A 22,172-nucleotide genomic window follows, 5' to 3' on the forward strand; every position below is an offset into this window, starting at 1 on the left:
AATGTACCTTTCATTATACCAGTATCAAATGGTTTTGATTGCTGTAACTTCGTTGTATGTTTTGAGACCAGGAGTATGAATCCTTCTACTTTGTTCTTCTTTTTCAGTATTGCTGAAAATTGATGGCTATTTAGGGCCATTGTAGATCCATATAAATTTGAGGATTGGCTTTTACATTTCTGCAAAGAATGCTGTTCAAATTTTGATGGAAGTTGCATTGAATATGTAGATTGATTTGAGTAGCATTGACATCTAAACAATATTAAATCTTCTAGTCCATGAACCCGGAATGTTTTGTCATTCATTTAGATGTTCTTTAAACATCTTTTCAGTAATGTTTTATACTTCTCTGTGTACAAGTCTTTCACGTCCTTGGTTAAATTTATTTTTTAACCAGGTATTATATTCTTTTAGGTACTATTATAAATGTAATTGTTTCCTTAATTTCTTTTTCAGAATATTCATTACTGATGTATAAAAACTTGACTGATTTTTGTGTGTTGATCTTTTATCATGTCACTTTGCTCAATTTATTTATTAGCTATAGTGGGTTCTTTAGGGTTTTCTCTGTGTAGGATCATGTCTTTGGTGAAAGGGATCATTTTAGTTCTTCTCTAATTTTGATGATTTTTATTTCTTTTTCTTGCCTAATTTCTCTGGCTAAAACTTCCAGTACAATATTGAATAACAGTGGTGAGAGTAGACACCCTTGTCTTGTTCCTGATGTTAAGGGGAAAGTTCACAGTTTGACTGCAGTGGGTTTTTCATAAATGACCTTTATTACATTGAGGAATTTTTCTTCTATTCCCAGCTTGAGTGATTTTTGTCAGAAAAAGTGTTGGATTTTGTCAAATGCCTTTTCTGAGTCAATTGAGGTGATCATGTGGTTGTTTTCCTGTGTTCTATTTTTTTATTAATGTAATGTATTACATTGATTTTTTAAAATGTTCAACCACCCTTGCATCCCAGGAATAAATCCCATTTATCACAGAATATAATCCTATTAATATGCTATTGGATTTGGGTTGCTAGCATTTTAGGAGATTGTTTGCATTTACATTCCTAAAAGACATTGGTCTGCTTGTGGTGTCTGTCTGGTTTTGTATCAGGGTAATGCTAACCTCATAGAATGAGTTAGAAATTGCTTCCTCCTCTTACAATTTTTGGAAAAATTTAGGAAGGAACGCTTCTACAAATGTTTGGTAGAATTCCCTAATGAAACCATCTTATATGGGACTTTTTTTGTGAGGGAGCAGCTTTTGGTTACTGACTCAATCTCTTCACTTGATAATGGGTTTATTGAGATTTTCTATTTCTTCTTAAGTCAATGTAAGAGATTAATGTGTTTCTAGAAATTCGTCCATCTCATCTAGGTTACCTAATTTGTTGGTGTACAATTGCGCATAGTATTGTCTTAGGTCCTTTTTATTTCTGTAGGGCTGGTTGTAATGGCCTGACTTTCCTTTCTGATTTTAGATATTTTCATCTGTTCTTTGTCAGTTTACCTAAAGTTTTGTCTTTTATTGATCTTTAAAATAAACAATTGTGATTTCATTTTCTTCATTGTTTTTCTATTTTCTATTTCATTTATCTCTGCTCTGATCTTTGTTATTTCCTTCCCTCTGGTAGATTTGGGCTTGGATTGCTCTTCTTTTTGTGTTCCTCAAGTTGTAAAATTATATTGCTGAGATCTTTTCTTTTTTTCACGTAGACGTTTACCACTATATATTTCCCTTCCAGCACTGCCTTTGATGTGTACCATAAGTTTTGGTATGTTGTGCATTCGTTTTCACTCAACTCTAAGTATTTTCTGATTTCTCCCTTGATTTATTGGTTGCTTAATGGTTTGTAGTTTAATTTCCACATGTTTGTGTATTTTCCAGTTTTCGTTTTGTTATTAATGTCTAATTCACTCTGTTATGGTCAGAGAAGATACTTTGTGTGATTCCATTCTTTTTATACTTACTGAGACTTATTTTGTGGCCAATCACATGGTTTGTCCTGGAGAATAATCCATGCGCCCTGGTGAAGAATGTATATTGTGGTGTTGTCGGATAGAGTATTCTACGCGTGTCTGTTAGGTCTACTTGGTTTATAGTATCATTCAGGTCCTCTATTTCCTTTTTGATCTTTTTAGATGTTCTGAGCATTATTGAAAGAGGTGTGTTAAAGTCTCCAACAATTACTGTAGAACTATCTATTTCTCCCTTTAATTCTATCAGTGTTTGCTTTATGTATTTTGGGGCTCTGATGTTTAATGTTAGGTGCATATATATACGTAGGTCCCTAGGTGGTGCTTATAGTTGTTGTAGGTCCTTGATGAATCGTCCCCTTTATCATTATATAATGTCCTTCTTTGTCTCTTTTAACAGATTTTGACTTAAAGTCTATTTTGTCTGATATTAAAATCACCGCCCCAGGGCTCTTTTGTTTATTATTTGCATGGAATATTTTTTCCTATCCTTTCACACTCAATCAATTTGTGTTCTTGGGTCTAAGATGAGTCTCCTGTAGACAGATATAGTTGGATTGCATTTTTTTTTATCCATTCTGCCACTGTTTGCCTTTTGTGTGAAGCATTTAGTCAGTCCATATACATTCATGATCATTACCAATAAGGAAGAGCTTCTGCCATTTTGTTATTTGTCTTTTTGTGTGTGTGTCTTATACCTTCTTTAACCCTCATTTCCTCCAATACCACCAACTTTTATGTTTTGTTGACTTTTTGTAGTGAACCTTTTTGTTTCCCTTCTTCTTTCCTTTTGTGTGTAGTTTTTAGGTATTTTCTTTGTGTTTACCTTGAGTATTACATTTAAAAAAAAAAAAATTACATTTAACATCTTACAATTATAACAACTGGCTTTAAATTAATACCAACTTCAGAAATGTATAAGAACTCTACACCTACACCATTCCACCCTCTCCCCTATTATGTTGTCGTTATCGCCTATTACTGTACTTTTACCCTAATAACCCACACCTTCTACGTTTGATTGCCAACCATGCCCTTCCCCTGTGAGGTATTTTTGTAAGTGCCACTATGCCAATTATCTTACATGTTGCTGTAAGAAAAAAATTAACATAGTGCACTAGCAAAGATACCTCATGGGAGGAGGGCATGGATGGCAAACAAACTTAAAAGGTGTTCATTATTTGTGTAAAAATATGGTACGTCTTTATACATCATGTATCCTGCAACATATATTTATCTTTTTTTTATGCATTTGTCATTATAAAGTACGAAGGCCATAGTAACTAGAGTTACCTTAAAACTTGCCCTTATGCTTGCCCATGCAATTACCTTTAATGATGGTCTTTCTGTGTTCGGTTTCAAGTCATTGCCTTATGTCTTTTCTTTCCCATCTGAAGGACTGCCTTTAGTGCTTCTTGTAGGGCAGGTCCAGTGCTTATAAACTCTCTCAGGTTTTGTTTATCTGGGAATGTCTTAATTTTGCCCTCATTCTTGACAGTTTTGCCAGATATAATATTCTTGGTTGACAGTTCTTTTCTTTCTGTACTTTAAAAATGCCATTCCATTGCTTTCTGGGTGCCAAGGCTTCTGAGGAGAAATTGGCACATAATCTTATTGGGTATCCTTTGTACGTAACTATTCTCTTCTATCTTACTGATTTCAGGTTTCTCTCTTTACAATTAGTTTTTGAAAGTTTGATTATAATGTGTCTTGGTGTGGACCTCTTTGGGTTTATCCTAGTCATAGAGCTTCTTGAATATGTAGATTCATGTCCTTTGTCAGATTTGGGAAGTTTTCTGCCATTATTTTTTTCAAACATTTGTCACTTTCTCTCAGGTCCTGGGATTCTTATGATGTGTATTTTAGTTCATTTCTTGGTATCCCATATTTCCATCAGGCTATGTTTAGCAGTCTTGAGCCTTCTCTGTTGTTTCTACCCAGTCTTACAAATTTCTGTTGCTTTTATCCTGTAGCTTCCTGATTCTTTTTCCAGTTCAAATCTACTGTTAAATTCTTTTAATGAGTTTTTTTAAAGTTATTTGGTCCTTCAGTCTCATTTCTGATTGTTTCCTTTTCATAGTGTCTATGACTTTATTTTCTCATTTTGTTCATGTATCATTCTTTTAATTTAATTCTTTGTTTTTTCTCTAGCTCTTTCAGCTTATTTAATATTGTTGTATTACATTCTTCCAATCTGTTCATTATTTGGGTTCCTATAAATATAATTTCTCTCCCTTCATCTTGTTCACTTCAATGGGCCATCATTTCCAGTTTCTTTGTGTGCCTTTTAATTTTTTGTTGAAGCTGAGGCATTAAATGTTACCAGATTTTAGCTTTCTCAATGATTAGGAATTAGAACTCTCCTAAAACAGTAAAATGTTGTAAGCCGCTAAGCTACCCTGTTACGTACATGCTTCTTTAATAGGGAAATTAGTATCACCACGCAGACAACAAAATGTGTGTGAGTATTTATGGATCCATTAATTGAAGTATTTTATTCTTACTTGGAATTGGGTTAAATAATTGGTCTTTTTCTTCATTGCGCTGCTCCCTTGGTGGTGTTGCATTTAAAGCTGTTAAGATAATAAATCGTTGTTATGGTAAATGAAAGTCATTTACTAAAATTATTATATGTATATGTATGTATGTGTACTTGTATTTTATAAATATGCATATACACATATATACACATATATATGTACGTATATACATATATGTGTGTTTGTACGTATATACATATATGTGTGTTTGTATGTATATACATATATATGTGTGTATATATATACATATATATGTGTTTGTGTATATATATATATATGTGCACACATATATATATGAGCCCTGGTGGCACAGTGGTTAAGAGCTAGGCTGCTAACCAAAAGGTCAGCAGTTCAAATCCACCAGTCGCTCCTTGGAAACCCTTCAGGGCAGTTTTATTCTTTCCTGTAGGGTCGCTGTGAGCCAGAATCAATTCAACAGCACCCAATAGCATCAACAACAACATATACATGTATGATATATACATTACATTTATAATATATGCATATATATGTGATACATATATTTATATATGTGTGTATTTATATGTAATGTATACTTTACATTTATACATACATGCATGTGTATTTATGAAATTTACATTACTTTTATGCATGTATATATTATGATATGTACATTACACTTATGAATGTGTATGCATGTGCTCATATGCATACTGCTTTAAACAAAATGAGGGACTATATTGGGCAAGAGCTGTATTTAAAGTTTTCAATTGCAAATAAATTTAATTATAAATAAAATGAATGACTAAATTACAAAAATTGTAAGAGAAGAAAACTTTTTTTGTAGAGAGAATCAGAAAATGTGTCACACTTTATTAACTCTCTGGCTTTGTTTTGAATTTTCTTTTGCATATGAAAATGGCAGCAAAATATTGACTTATTGATTCTTAGTATTAGAAGTTAAATGATCTTGTCTTTCTTACATAAGATTTTAGAAAATCAAGACATTTCCCAAGCTGCCTAATCGTATCAGTTTACCTTTCTCTAACATTGTCCAAAATTCAGGCTCATTTTGACCCTTGGTTGGCTCTGTTTAAAACAAAATAGAACATGAAAACACAATAAGGTAATTTGCCTGTAGATAATCTGTGATAGGACATTCATTCATTTCTTTGTTAATTTAGTTATTTAGTAGTCACACCTTGCGCTCCTACCATGTACTTGATACTAATGTTATAGAAATGAACACGGCACAGGCCTTATGTGCAAGGAACTGACCCTTAATTTTAGTTATAGATAAGAATCATTCCTTGCTATGTTTCAGGATAATAATAGCTTTAATAGAAATGCACAAGTAGTATGCAGAGAGGGGCCTAACTCAACTTGTAAAGGCTAAAAATGTGTCAAAAGGGAGCTGGTTTTCCAATATAGGCTTAGAGGACTAATATTTGTTAGCCAGGCAAGCAAAATAAGGAAGAAGTCATGCCAGCTGTGAGCAAACTCAGTCATGAGCAGGCTCCATAAGCTCTTGGAGCTTCAAGTAATCTGGAGCGAAGAATGTTGATGGGGAATGTGGCCAGAGATGAGACAAGAAACTTCCTCAATAGCCAGATCATGTCAGACTTGAGTGCCTGGTTAAGGAGTTTGAACATCCCCCAAATCCTAGTGGTAAGTTACTGAAGATATTTAAGTAAAGGGATACCAGAATGATCAGGTTTCCATTTTTATACATATCAAAAAAGTAGGTAAGGTTGTAATTATTTTATTTTATTTTTGGTGTGATAAAGATGCAAACTAATTCATAGTAATCATGTTAGAAACTTGCTTTGATTGCAAGAACTGGAGAAAATAGGATTTTCTGTGATGACCCGTATCCATTGTTTTTAAGTAGACCACTCATTCAAAAGACCTTAGAGAAGCATCATCGTGGGTTGTTTTGGTTTTACAAATATTTTATAAGGAACAACATTATTGACAGGAATGGTGATTTTGATTTTGCAGTCTCATCCCTTTCAGCCACTGTCCAATAACCTTAAGAAACACTAATAATTAACTCTAAGTAGAGATAAGTTTATTTCTCAAGCAGGTAGAAAATTTTACATTATAACAAAAATAAATTTATATGAAATAAATATATATTTGTATCTAATATAAATATATACTTATATATAATTTAGCTATATTTATATATTTTATACAAATGTATTTTAAATATTTATAGATGTACATTAATTTATAAATGTATGCAATATAAAATAAATTTAATGAATTTTATTAAAATAAAATTATGTTTAAAAAAACTCTTCCTATCTCTTGTCAGGTAAATCCGAAAATTGACTCTTAGACATTCACTGTTCGAAAGATTTTAAAGTGTCATTAAATTGTAGTAGTACAAACTTTAAGAATGCCATTACTCTATGAAATGCTCAGAGTGGCGGAACTTAAATTTTTAAGTCATATAATGATATGCTCCAGGTATGAATACAGTGTAGTAGTACTTTTAATACTTTGAAAATGATTGTCATGGTCTTCAAAGGGTTCTTCAGGGGTGGTTTCTTCAGTGGGTTTTTCAGTGAGGTATTCAGCGGGTTTTGTAGTAGGTGTTTCAGTGCGGGTTTGAGCTAGGAAAAGAGATAATAATACGTTATCAGCATATAAAAAATATTGGCTAAACTTCTGTGACTAGGCATTCTTTTCAGCTAAAAATAGAACAGAGAAAATGAGAGAAGAGATAAAAGGAAAGATTGAAATTTTTTCTGAGACAACTTAAAGGAGGGGGAAGAGGAAGGCATTTAAGAATAAAGCTTTCGTGGTAATGTCTTGCCTGAGGTGGAATTAATATGGGTATAATTTGTGAAAAAGAGGAAAAGCAGGGAGCATGATGCCACAAACTTCCTTTAGAAGTTAGGAATATCTATTGGAAGAGATACTCTGTCTTCAAGTGGTTCCCTGCACAGTGATAGTATCAGCCCAGGACAGATTGGTTGCTGGTCAGCGTAATGACATGAAAGAGAGAAACAGCATGGGTGTCTGTGTAAAAAGGAAATATAAGCATGGTAACCAGTCAAAACAGAGTTCTATATATAAAGATTTTGGGCTGCAAGTCAAGAATTTTCAGGCCTACTTTAGTATGTATCTCAGTCTACAGTGGACCCATCTAAGAGCATGATTGGGAATAATTGTGACTGAAGACCCATTTTTTTTCCATGTAGTTTGCCATTTCAATTAATTTTGTTTAAGAGAAGTCAGTAAAGTTGCATATGGAGTACAGGCCACGCTACCGCAGGAGAAGCTCTACAGAGAGGCAGAATGAATTCAGACTGGGCCTATCTCCAGCACCATTACAGGTACCTTGTTGACAAGAAAGAATGGAAAAGGCTGTATATTACTGGAGCTGACACTGACTCAGGCAGGACTCAGTTGGTACAGAATCCCTAAAGTCTGCTATGCCCTCTTATACTCAATTTTAGAGAAAAGTATCTGTATCTCCTCAGCTCACCCCTTGCCCTCAGAGTTTTAGGAACTATATTTATGTAATTTGTAGGCTTCACTATTCTAGAGATCTTCATCTCCTTGAGTGACTTGTTCCTCCAGAATGTCTCTTATCCCAATCCAACTTTCTTAGACAATCCTCTGGGGACCTGAATTGTGGGAATAGAAGTTAGGGTTTTGTGGTTCTCAATAACCCATCGCCTAAGTGAACTCATGTTACTTTGTCCACTTAAGAGCTGGCTTTCTGTGTTTTATCCAAAACAACTCCAGATGTTGTTTGTTGTGTACAAGCAAGATTTCCATGGGTGATTTATCTAATTAATCTATACCCTTGCAATACCCTCATTTAAATCCCAAGATTTGAAATTGCCTTGCTGCCAAATAACTTTATTAATTATTAGGCATCACTGACTTTGGTTTTTTCCCAATATTGAAATTGCCATAGCCAGAACCATTCTCTCCTCCCTGTCTACTTACTCTCATTCTCTTTCTTTTCCTTGTCTTCTGTTTTATCTTTGGATGTTTCACAGATTATAAGTTGTTGCCATTACAAGGTGAAAGTCATGTTTATGAACATGTACTCTAGAGAATTTTAATGGCCTCAAGAGTCACATGCTGACAAGCTTTATCTGTCAAATAGTTATGGCTGGTGGAAAGATAGGAAAAGAAAATGACAGTTGAAGCTGAAGGTAAAAAGCGGACAGAAGAAAAGAGGTGGGTCTAAGAAAGATGAACAATTATCTAGAATCCTAAATTAAGTTACTAATTTTTCTTCCTGCACAAACCAAAAATATGAGATTAGGAAATATAAGAACCTCCCTGCTAGTGCAGTGGACATGGAGACTCAAGAGTATCAGTGCCAGAGGAAGTGTGAGAAAGGGAAAACCTAGTGGAAGACCCGGAAGTTCAGTCAGATCCCAGAGTCATAGAATGTACCTTAAAGCGGAAATTGTAGCCTGGTTTGGATACTAAGATTCCCTGATTTTAGCTCCACTAAGACCACTTTCCCACCCAATACTCTCTAGTGCTGTTTAGAAATCCTGCTTTAAGGCCTTTTCACACATGAAGCAGTACCTTTCAATACTTACAGTTTCTTAGAATAAAATTCACATCAGTTGTTGCTCTCAACGAGATTTCAGGCCCAGTGCCATTTGGACCTTGTGTCACGAACGTATCTAAAAATATAAAATCACAAGTCTTTAGCAGCTAGCTAATTCACTTCTTGTTCATTTACCTTTTTCTTCATTGATTTTTTTTTTCTTAAAACATACGCATTGTCTAATTCCAAGGGGGAAGAAAAGTTATCTGAGGCATTCTTCATCTACGAAATATGAAGTCAGCTCTAAAATTAATGAGGAGAAAAGCCAAACTACTATCCTTGTGCTAAATGATTCTGAGAAGCAATTATTGAGGAGATTTGTGGAAAAATTTATGTAAGTGCATAACAGGTGCCCACATAGATTTGCAGATGTGAATGTTATTACCATTTGTATTGACATTATCAAAAATCACATAAGAAGCATTTATTTGTCCTTGAGCCTTTTGTCAGACTAAGGAACTCTTGCAGCTTAAAAAACATACGATTCAATAAAAATCAAGGTCTTCCACATACACTCACATTTACATAAGCAAATAAAGAATTCTGCTTTTAAGAGGTGTCGTTGGGGTTGGTTGTAATTCAAAACTAATGGACCTATCCACCCTACCAAAGGGTCAGAGTAAATTGGTTAAAGATTCCAGACTGAATGTACATACACGTGTACCTCCTTTATCTAAAATCTCATGAACTAATAAAAGTTTATACAAACATATGAATGCATATATGTATATATTTCCCCAGTACACAAAAATAAAGCAGTGATATTAATGTATCATAATTTTTCTGAAATTCCTAAAAGATTAAAAAAAAAAATTCACGTATGTATAATATGTACATACATACTAATTTCCCCAGTACACAAAAATAAACAAAGCAGTGATATTAATGTATCATACTTTTTCTGAAATTCCTGAAAGATTAAAAAAAAAATCACCGAGAACTAAAAGGAAATCACAACCCCAAAACCATGCAGTAAATTATAAAACTATAATATTAAAACACTGTGGTATTTTTGCAGGAACAGACCAATTGCAGAAACAAAAAGTGTAGCAATTGACCCGATTACATCAGGGAATTTAGACTGTAATAAAAGTGCATTTCACATCAGTAGGAAATTAATATTAGACAGTTGGGTATGCTCTTCCAAAAAGATAGTTTTATCCCTACATTATGCCATGCCTGTTGTGTCAATTCTGACTCATAAAAATAATTCCCAATTGGATTTAAGAGCTAAGAGTTAAAGAAAAAAATAAAACATTAGAAAAAATTAGGAAAATAATTTAATATCTTGGGTTGGATAAGTCCTGTCTAAGCAAGGCACAAAATGCAGAAATTATAAAGGAATTAATCAACAAACTTGATTTTATAAAACTTAAAATTTTCTCTGTGACTAAAGATGCTGAAACAGGGGGACCTCATATCACCAAGAAAGAAGCACTGGGAGCAGAACTTGTCTTTTAGACCCAGGATTCCTGCACAGAGAAGCTCCTAGTCCAGGGGAAGATTGACAAGAAAGATCTTCCTCCAGGGCCAACAGACAGAGAAAGCCTTCTCCTGGAGCTGATGCCCTGAATTTGGACTTCTAGCCTACCAGACTGTGAGAAAATAAATTTCTCCTTGTTAAAGTTTTCCACTTGTGGTATTTCTGTTATAGCAGCACTAGATGACTAAGACAGAATTTGATACTGAGAGACTGGGGTGCTGCTCTAACAGATATCTAAAATGTGGAAGTGGTTTTGAAACTGTGAATGGATAAAAGACTCAGAAGGAAGTGAGGAGAACTGTTAACACCAGAGATGGTGCAGATGGTGAGAACCAGACAGCACTGGATCCAACACACGGAGCGAGACAGAGCTGAGTGCCTGTGCGCAGGAGGCTTTCTGGAGGAGTGGGGTGCCTCCAGGCACTTATTGGTTGAACTAGGGCTGCCAACCCATGGAGCAAGAGCGCTGAGTGCCTGTGTGCAGGAGGCTTCCTGGCAGAGTAGGGCACCTCCAGGCACTTATCGGAAGAGTGTGGACAATACCTAGAGCCTAGAGGGCAGGGCTACTTTGTAAAAGGTCTCAGAGAACAGAGGATTATTTTCAAAGCCTTGAGGGCTAATGCAATGTGTTCTGTTGATTTGCTTGGTGCCTGTTATTGCTTCTTTCTCTCCAGTTTCTCCCATTTGTAACAGAAATATCTAGCTTGTGCCTGTTCTGCCATTGTACTTTTGGAAGCAGATAACTTGTATTCTAGATTTCACAGCGAAAAAGAATTTTTGAATTTTGGACTTAGGGTTGATTTAAGACTTTGGCTATAATATGATGGGATGAATATGTTTTGGATGTTGCAAGAATGTGATTTTTTGGGGGGCAAAGGGTAGAATGTCATGGATTGAATTATGCACCCCCCCCAAAGTGTGTGTATCAACTTGGTTGGGCCATGATTCCCAGTATTCTGTGGTGGTCCTCCATTTCGGGATTGTAATTTTATGTTAAAAGGATTAGGGTGGGATTGTAACACCCTTACCAGGTCACATCCCTGATCCAATGTAAAGGTAGTTTCCCTGGGGTGTGGACGGCACAACCTTTTATCTTATAAGAGATCAAAGGAAAGGGAAGCAAGCAGAGAGCTGGGGACCTCATACCACCAAGAAACAAACACCGGGAGCAGAGCGCGTCTTTTAGAGCCAGGGTTCCCGTGCGGAGAGGCTGCTAGTCCAGGGGAAGATTGATAAGAATGACCTTCCTCCAGAACTGACAGAGAGAGAAAGCCTTCCCCTGGAGCTGACACCCTGAATTTGGACTTCTAGCCTACTAGACTGTGAGAAGATAAATTTCTCTTTGTTAAAGCCAAAAAAAAAAAAGAAGATATCTAAACAGAATAAAGACAAGCAACAGCCTTGGAGAAATACTACTTTTACCACTGATTAAAATACTGAATATATAAAAAAAAAACCATACAAATAATAAAAAAGACAATGTTAATTAAAACAATGGGTCAAAGATATGAACAGGAAAGTCACAGAAGCAGAAATGAAAATATCCAATAAATACAGTGAAAGATGTTCAGCTTCACAAGTGAGTGCAAATTAAAAGTTATTGAAAATTACTTCTCACTTATCACATTGCCAAAATATTATGATTACAATATTCATTGTGCAAAACATTATGGAGCATTCTGGGGGGATGTAAATTGGTAGATACTTTTTCATAGAGCAATTTGATCATATCTATCGATATTTTAAAAGATACACCTTTTATTCAACAATTCCAGTATTTGTCATCTATTCAAAAAGAGACATCCAACTGTATATAATAAGACTCTACAAGAGGAAAACTGCACATAATCTAAATGTTCTTTGATAAGATAGTAGATAAATAAATTTTAGAGCATCATTTTATGGAATGCTATGTATCCATCAACAATAATGAGAAAGATGTGAAAAGAGCGCCAGAGTTGTTAAATGAGAAAAGCATGTCTCAACAATTATTTTAGTATGATCCCATTTATGACACATATATATGTATATATATACACACACACACATACATGTGTGTGTAATATAATTCACGTATTAAAGACCGAAGGTATATGTGGAAATAATTTTTGATAGTTAACCAATCACGGAGGTGGGCAAAAGGAACAGGGGAAAGATGAGGAAGGACTTTCACAATGTCCTCCTATATTTATGGTTTGCTTGAACCCTTTAACATGAGAATGCATCCATGCATTACTCATATAAAAAACAATAAAGACAAGAAAGCAAATGGACAATATCACTAATACTGCTCTTTATAATATTAAATTTAATTGGACTGCTCGAAAGAAGAGATTATTCTGCTACAAATAACGTTAGCACAGAAGAAAAAAAAAAAAGAGGTCCTGACAGCAAGCTGACAGGCTCAGGGAAGGACACATCTGTCTTGACTCTGGCATGACGTCTAATTAAGATTTTCTCTGTAATCAAAGTAATTATCAGGTTCTCAACGTATCCTCTGTTTAATTCAAAACAGAGGTACATCCTGAAAAAGACATGATTTTTCTTGTGCTGTTTTGTACTCTGTAGAGGCTGCCTGGAATGGATAGATTAGACACCAGTCATGCCTGCTTCTTGGTGACTGAAGTCTGGCAACTTACCTTTCTGAGAAAAAGTGTTTTTGTTTCTCCATCTAAAAAAGAGGGATATTGATTCTAGCTTCATAGGGTGTTGAAAGAATCAGATAAAGATATATACACTCAAAAACCTACACTCAAGTGGTTTGAAAATTATAAAAATTATAAAGCATAAATTGTATTTCTATTTTTTCTTTAATTCATGTTCAGAAGAGGGCAGTGGCAGTTTAGTGGTAGAATTCTTGCCTTCCATGTGGGAGATTCAGGTTCGTTTCCCAGACAATGCACCTCATGTGAAGCCACCACCCATCCCTCAGTGGAGGTTTGTGTATTGCAATGAGCATCAGGTCTTAGTGGAGCCTCCAGACCAAGACAGACTAGGAAGAAAGGTCTGGCAATCTACTTCTGAAATGATTCCGTCCATAAACACCCTCTGGCTCACAATGGTCCAATCTCATTGTGCATGGAATTTCCATGAGTTGATGGCCAAATCCATGGCAGCTAACAGCAACACGTTTAAGAAGATCCCAAGATAATTAAATTTAATCTTATTTTTTTCCAGTAAATTGTCTTATGAACTTTTTTTTTTTTTTAGAATTGTGAACCTTATGAGAAATGAGGCCTGTATGAGAATGGAGAGTTATAAACTAAATTTTGATGTACCCTCCAACTATCTGGAAGTCACTTCTAAATAAATATTGTTTACTGACTGGAGAATTAGGTCAAATGCTACTAGTGTGAATAAATAACCAAAATGCTATGATAAGTTCTATTTTAACTACAGTTACCAAGAGAACCTTGTGAAATTTCATGACCTCACATGAAAAAAGTTATAGGAAGTAAGGGTTTCATTTTATGCACTAAAAAGTCTATAAAATAAATTGGCACTTAAGAAATAGGGAATAAAGTAATTATGCAAACTTGAAAAAGAAAGTTAAATCAAATCATACAATTTTTATATATGTATTCACAATTAACTTAAAGACTCACATTGTTTTATATCTTTATAATGATTGCCACTTTTCTCATTAGCGGGTACTTTATCCTTATTTTTTTCTTGCTCTTTATTTTCTTGTTTAAATAAAGGCATCGCATCAGGGAACTCTGAAAAAAAAGACACATCATGTTTCAGAAATGTAACGCTGGTTTCTTTTACTGCTTTCTTTTTCTAATTCTGTATTCTTTTCACAAAGATCTGTGAAACAGAGATTTAAAATCTAAATTATACCACAACCTCCAAAGGTAAAGTTTTCATTATCCTGTAGAAAATTGCCACATACCAATTTTTCATGATTATGCATCTTCTCTCCCGGGTACTTACTCTTTCTGTGAAAGTTTTAAATGCCTACTCACCTTCAAAATTGGGCTTGATATCGCTACTGTCTGAGGAAAAAACCCCAGATAAAAAAATGAACAATATGAAATTCATTGGAAAAACTTCGTGATTTATCCAGTCATCTACTATGTCTGCTCCGTGTTTCCTTTCTGTTACCCAGCAGGTCCTATGACTGACTAGAACATTATGACATCATGGTCAAATGGAATGCTGGTAGGAGTTCCCAAAGGCTTGTGGTGATTTGTAATGCAGAAAATAAATGAGTAGTACAATGACACTCAGAACTGGGTGTAGATAAGTCCTAAAGTGGTGGTTCTCAAAGTTAAGAGTACATAAGAATCACATTAGGGGTTTGATTAAGTACAAGTGTGAAAATGGCATGGTGGGGCATCTGACCTCCTCTAATTTTGTAAGAGGGAAGGAGAATCAAGAGCAACAGCCACAAGCAGATTCATATGAGGCGGAGATGAAACATACCTCCACCCTCCAATCTTTTTACCAATTCTGGCACCAGCTGTCCCTCCCAAGGCACTTTTACTTCTGTGCTGGGTTTGATATTTCATTGCAATGGCCGCACAGACTCACACACAATGCTCACAATTATGGGATTTATTAGGGAAGTCACAGGTTACAGTTCAGGATTAGGAACGACTCAGGACACAGTTTTTCGGTCAGGACGGCTTCTCGGCCATGCTCCCTCTCCCTTGGCCTCTTGGTCTCTTGGGCCAGCCCAGCCTCTGCTCTGCTGGGGGAAGTGTTACAAAACTCTTTAACTCTGCCCTTAAGTGCCCAGAAGCACTCCACTCCACCAGGAAACCTCTCGCCCGAAGGTACTCGGCTCTCTTGCTCTGTGGGCCAGCACACCCACTGTTACTACCTTGCTCTATGAGGGCCAGCAAGCACACTGTGTTGCCTTGCTCTGATCTCCTGGTTCTGCTGCCACCACATCTCTGCTGCTGCTTTTCACCATCTTGCACCATCTCCGGTGTTCATAGCTCTCTTTCTCTGTCTTCTGGGTCTAGAAGGTTCTCAGTGTAGGGACCTTGGTTTGAAAGGATGCACTCTGCTCTTGTCTCTTTTTCTTGGTGGTAGTGAGGGCCCCCCTTTCTGTCTCTGCGATGGCTCATTTTAAGCCCTGCAGATGGCAAAGCTGACCAATCCCCTTATTAGGGTTCTATATACCTTATTTGCACGGTCCCACCCCTGCGAAGGTGCCATGCATCTTATTTGCATTATTAGCAAGTTGTCCAATTTCTTTGGTGGGCCACAGTCTCCTTATTTGCATAGTCCCACCCAATCATTTGGTGGGAGTTATGAGACCATGGCAAGAAAAGCCATATAGAAGCAATCCATCACACCACAGCAAGTTCCTAGCTCCCACCCTCAGAGATTCTGATTTAGTTGTTCTGAGCTGAAGCCCAGCAACCTGCCTCTATAACCAGCATCTCTGGTGATTTTGAGACAGGTAGCCAACCCCTTGGCCTGGCCATATTTTAAGAAAAGATAATGTAATAATAATGATTAATATTTGATGGTTTATAAACGGATATCTCTAAAAGCCAAGAATCATTTTGGGGGGCCCTTCTATAAATGAAGGAGCCCTGGTGGAACAGTGGTTATGTGCTCAGCTGCTAACCAAAAGATCAGGAGTTGGAACCCATCAGCCGCTCTGTGGGAGAAAAATGTAGCAGTCTCCTTTGATAAAAAATTAAACTGCAGCTATCGAGTTTTCTGACTCATGGCAACCCTGTAGGACAGTATAGAACTGCCCCATAGGGTTTCCAAGGAGCTGCTGGTGGATTCAAACTGCCGATCTTTTGGTTAGCCGCCAAGCTCTTAACCACTGCACCACCACGGGTCCACTGTAAAGATTACAGCCTTAGAAATTCTATGGGGTAGTTCTACTCTGTCCTACAGGGCCGCTATGAGTCAGAATTGACTCAACAGTGGAAAGTTTTTTTTTTCCTATACGTAAGGAAAGAGCCCTGGTGCTACAGTGGTTAAAGCAATTGACTGCCAAGAGAAACGTCGGTGGTTTGAAACTGCCAGCAGCTCCATGGGAGAAGGATATGGCAGTCTGCTTCCACAGAGATTTACAGCCTTGGAAACCCTATGGAGTTGCTATGTGTCCTAATTGACTTGAGGGCAGTGGGTTTGGTTTTGATTATACATGAGGAGTCCCTGGGTGGTAAAAAGAGTTAACATGCTCAGCTCATAACTGGGAAGTTGAAGATTTGAGTCACCCAGAGATACCTTGGAAGAAAGCCCTGATGATCTACTTCTGAAAAATCAGCTATTGAAAACCGTATGGAGCACAGTTCTACTCTGACACAGATGGGATCTCCATGAGTCAGAGTCGGGTCAATGGCAACTGATTGGGTGGTTCTGTACATGAGGCTGATGTTTATAATACATTATTTTACCAAGATCTAATCAAGACTGGGTGCCCAAAGCATGTTCCACCAAATTCTAGTCCTATGAAATGATCTACAAAGAAGCTTCCATAATCAACTGGGTTTGGGAAACACTTCAAGTTACAACTGCTTTTTTAGGTAATCGTGACGCATGTCAGCCTAAAAGCTGCATGAGTGCTGTAGTGAGAAACTCTTTTTAAATGTTTTTACCCAATATTTTCCAAACTTGCTTGACCACGGTAATTGTGAAATCGATATAATGATAGCATTTGTTGACTAAGGACTGATTAAGTGTCTTCAGCCATAGTAGGGATGCAACTGTTTACTGATCCCAATGAAATTTCCCTACATGTTTCCTAGTCTTGCATGTTTTCCATTGCCAAATTTAAGGAGAAAATGTTTATTTCCTCTCCTTGGTGTAGACTATGGCCTGGTCAGGAATGAGACTGTTTTGTGGGAGCAGTTGAATGGCATGAACCCTCTGGCTGGAATCAAAAGGGTGAGCATGTCACTGTACCTCCTGCTCCGATCAAACTTGAAAAAGCTGAGTGTCCAGAGTCAGTCTTTCTTCCCTTTTCTTCTGCAGGCAGTGGCCCCACAAGCAACATCTGCACCAGGAGTGATAAATCCACGTGTTTCCTCCCGCTTGTCAATCTGACAATCTTAACTTTTAGTGGCAATTTTCATCAGACTCATGCTTCTGTATTGTGAAGCATTTATTTCACCAGGGTAACTTCCTTATCATTGCTTCTCGTGGTGAGAGAAGCTTTTTCACCAGCTTAGCAAGTGAACAATCTGAAAAGAGAAATAATTTCTTAATAAATAAGTAGGGGCAGAAAATATAGCATCGAGATTAAGAGCAAGGGCTTTGGAAACAGACTGCTTGGTTAAAGTCTCATGTCCACCACTAACTAGGCATGTGAATTTGAGTTATACCTAAACCTCAATTTTCTCACCTGTAAAATGGGAATAATAATAATAGTACCTACCGCATAGGTGATGGTGAGGATTCACGGGGTTAACCCAAGTAAAACGCTTGGCATGACGCCTGGCACTAGAGAGCAGGGATTGTCCTCGTGTGCACTCACCCTGCTTCCCCGCATGTAATCAGCTCTCATTCTCCACACCTGCAATAGGTTACTGAATGCTCCAAGTCATGAATATTTCCTTCAACGGCCAGTTGTGAGGATGGGACAGGAGAATATATGCCAAGCACAGCGCTTGGCACAGAGTAGGCACTCAGTAAATGTAAATTCCTGGTCCTCCTTTCCCCTAAACTGCCTTCTTGATTCCCTTAAAGCATTCAGCATACCCACCTGCACTGATTCTAGTACTTTCTAGCACAGTAACTCAGGAATCTAAGAGTAGCAGAGGATGTTCATTTTAAAACCACCTTTGTCTTCCCTTCCTCTCTGCAATGGGTGAGGGGCCTGAGTACCCTCCTACCACATTTCTGTATCTAAGTCACACAGAAGTCTTTTGTAGTCACTTAGGAGAGATAACGCAAGTTCCAGTTAGATATCCTGAGCCCAAGGGCAGCAAAATCTTTCTTCTGAATGCAAATACACAAAAACGGCAATAACCAGCTTATGGCTCTTAGGGATTTTCTAAACTTGCTATTTTTTATTTTTTTTATTTCAAACCCATAGCTCATTGAGTTTTGCTGAATTCAATGTCTAGATAATGCCCTGCCAGCACTTAATACCTGAGCTACACCTTATGTTATCTGCTCTTATTAAGGTTGGACATGAGCTAAAAATTGTTCCTGGCAGTGTGAAATGGGGTTTGCCTTTGGAGTGCCTTTTTTTTTTTTTAACTTGCGTGGTTCAGTAGTTGCTGAATCTTGTGATTTAATATAAAAATATCTGCCCTCTTCCTGCTTCTTCCATGTACAATGGCTGAAACATTTTGTGGACAATCTCCGTGGAGCCCTAGGAATCGAAAAGTAGAACACCCGTCACAGCGTATTGATTTCATCCAGCCTTGAAACATAGGCCTGTATTACATCCTAACATATGAAAAATCCCCTGATGGAACCAGGAACTGGAGAACATTAATGGTCTGCACAACTGAACTCGAAGGAAAAGGAAGCTGCACCAGCCAGATGGGTAGAACGGATGTTGCTTTGAATATGTAATGTGACTCCTCTTTGTTTCTAAATACAGCTAACAAAATATATGCATTAATAAATCTTCCAGCCAGCCCCTCAGTTGCATATTTCTAATTAAGTGTTCATAAATGCCCATATTTTATATTATGGCCAAAGAATTAATGCCAGTTAATTTCTATAGTAGAGAAGGGAAATTAGCAAAAATTAACTGTGGTAGTTCTAGAGACTTCTTATTGTCAAAGCTAAGATTTTTTGCTTTGGATCCTTCTGTTTATTAATTTTTAAAAATATGCTCGTATTCCTGTAAGTATGAATGAAATGCTTGCTTCTTTTCCATTTCCCGGTAGGGAGCAAGACCTAGACATCCTTATTATGTACCCTTTCAATTGATCATAGGAACACTCCGCTCCCATCCTGCGTGATTCCTCCTGGACTTCCAGATTGTCTTTCTGTCTTCTGCCTACTCACAGACCCCGCCTTGGCCTTCAGCCTTACCCTCACACCACTTAACACTCCCTGGAGTGGTCATTCTGACCTTCTTGGTGTCCAACCATTTGATCCACTGTCCCACCTAATCTCTGACTCAGGGTCCACTTTACTCATGTTACCTTGGATGTGCATCTTCCATATAGACATACTTTATGATCTCAGATGGACTGATCATAGGAACATTAATGCTACCACATTAACAAATCACCAGGAAAGAAACTGAAGACTGAATTGATAACTACATGGAACCTTTGATTGTAGAGAGGGAGACCATCTGAAAGAGAGCCCAGTGCCGGGGGTGAGGGGCTCAAAGGCATCGTCTCCCATAGTTAAGAGTGTGGGCTCCAGAGCACATCTGTGTAGCATTAAGTCCAAGCTTTACCACTTTCTTGCTTGTAACCTTGGGCAAATTACTTAAACTTGACCATAAGATGGGATAAAAACAGCCAACTTTATGGGGTTGTCTTGAGTATTAAATGAGATTATTCACGTAAAGCATTTGGAATGTACTTGGTCTATGCTAAGCATTCAGTAAATGTAAATTTTTGTGAATCATCAAATTAATATTGCCCTCATTATATATTGCTTTTAATTAGCCTCTCCCTGGTAGCAGATCTTAACTAGGCACCTGTATTTCCTGTTAATTCATTCACTCTTTCATCAAATGTTTATTGAACTCTGTGTGCTAGACCCTCTGTTCTAGGTGTTTGAGGTACATCAATAAACAAATAGAAATTCCTGATGTCATGCTTATATGTTTTTGGGAGAGACAGGCAATAAATAATATACCTAACAAATAGAAGCGTTATAGAGAAAAGAAGAGCAGAGAAAAGGGAATCACCAGTGCTGGCGGGCAGGTGTGATCAGAAAAGGCCTCATCAAGAAGGAGGCATTCGAGCAGGTTTGAAGAGGGGAGAAGGAGCTAGGCAAGGAGCTTTCTTTAAAAAAAAGAAAAAAAATCCAGAAACAGTTGCCAGTGAGTTGACTCTGACTCATGCTGACCCCATGTATGTCAGAGTAGAGCTGTGCTCCATAGGATTTTCAGTGGCTGTGGCTAATTTTTTTGGAAGTAGATAACCAGCCCATTCATCTGAAGCATCTCGAACTTCCAGTGCTTTAGTTAACAGCCAAATGCATTGACTGTTTGCACTATCTAGGGACTCCTACATGGGTCTCTGGGGGAAGAGCATACCAGGCAGAGGAAACAGACAGTGCCAAGGCCATAAGGGCGAGCATGCCTGATATGTATGAGGCCATCAAGGAGGCCAGAAAAACACCCGGAGGGGCTTTTAATCTGAGTGAAAAATGGGGCCTTGGCAGGGTTTCGAGCAGAAGAGAGACTCTGTTCTTGTTCTACTTTCCCAGCAGAAACATCCACAGACAGGGCAGGGATGGGCAGCCCAGGTGCTCTTTTCCCAGCCAATGTTAACTTCTCCTTCTAGGCTTTATCCTGACTAAAACGCTAAGCATCTTTACCCAGGTTTTGCCTTCCTCATGGATTTAGGTGGGCTGAACGTCCTTGTTGTACCTTCATACTTCTGATTAAGACAAGCCATGTTACTGTTAGGTGCCATTGAGTTGATTCGGAATCATAGCAACCCCATGTGACAAAATAGAACTTCCCCATAGAGTTTTCTTGGCTGTAATCTTTATGGGAACAGATCACCAGGTCTTTCTCCTGAAGAGCCATTTGGTAGGTTTGAACCACCAAATCTCGGTCAGCAGCTGAGCACTTAACCTTTGGATAAACAAGCCGCAATTTATGAATTTGGTAACTGCTACTGCCTCTTGTGTATATCAATCAACATGCAGTTTTTAGTCATATCAAATGTGTACTTTGTAGAGACACCTACATAGGCACAGTGATGGAGAATAGTTATCCACGTTTCCATTTCTGAGTTAATAAGTACAGGCTTACATGGATATTTATTTTCCTCTATTTTCTAAAATTTCTTGAAAATGCTTAGACTCTTGCTGATTTGGTAATATATGAGGTCATGTCTCAATCATACGATATGATTTCCATTGGAACAGATATTCAACTTAATTCTAGTATGCAGTATACAGTTATGAACTCAATCAAAATTTAATTAGATTGAATTGGATTTCCTCATTTAGTTTTTCATTTATTAAGTACTGGGAATTTTTGCTTGGTTTCATGAAAAAAAATTGATGGTGAGTGTTGCATTAAAACAATGAGGAGTTTCAGTTAAAGCATTCTGCTAAAATCTATTTAACAATGAAAAATGAGAAAAACCAGATAAATTATGTCATTGTTATAAATAACACTACCGTTGCTTTCAATGACATTTCTTTATCATTTTGGTCAATGTAGCAAATCATTTTACTCGGAAACAGGGTTGAAGTTTGTTTATGACAGAATAAGTGAAAGATTGGATCGATTTAATGATCCACTTAACTTCTATGGGAACTACCTTATGGGAGTATCTTTTTTGTTGTTGTTGGGTGGGGAAAGTGAAAACGCATCTGGTTTGAATTTATTGCCTTCCAAGACTGTTTCCCATTTATTATCATTAATACAATATTAGTTACTGGAAAGAACATAATAATATAGCAGATATTCAGCGTGGGTGGGGATAAATTTGGGAATTAACAGAGTGGTTTCATCAGTGGCCTCGCGAGACACAGTGTAGCAGGGGC

General features: G+C 37.2%; 1 protein-coding gene across 1 annotated transcript in view; it reads right to left on the bottom strand.

The window, feature by feature from the left end:
- Positions 1-14,591, bottom strand: part of EQTN (equatorin) — a 36,364-nt gene extending 21,773 nt beyond the window's left edge. Inside the window, exons 1-4 of the mRNA XM_049894941.1 lie at positions 14,516-14,591; positions 14,153-14,266; positions 9,054-9,140; positions 4,477-4,545 (exon numbers count right to left, since the gene is read on the bottom strand). Of these exons, the coding sequence (XP_049750898.1) occupies positions 4,477-4,545; positions 9,054-9,140; positions 14,153-14,266; positions 14,516-14,591 (346 nt within the window). The remainder of the gene's footprint in view (positions 1-4,476; positions 4,546-9,053; positions 9,141-14,152; positions 14,267-14,515) is intronic.
- Positions 14,592-22,172: the final 7,581 nt, after the last annotated feature.

This window comes from Elephas maximus, chromosome 9, assembly GCF_024166365.1.
Source record: "Elephas maximus indicus isolate mEleMax1 chromosome 9, mEleMax1 primary haplotype, whole genome shotgun sequence".
In the NCBI taxonomy this organism is placed as follows: Eukaryota; Metazoa; Chordata; class Mammalia; order Proboscidea; family Elephantidae; genus Elephas; species Elephas maximus.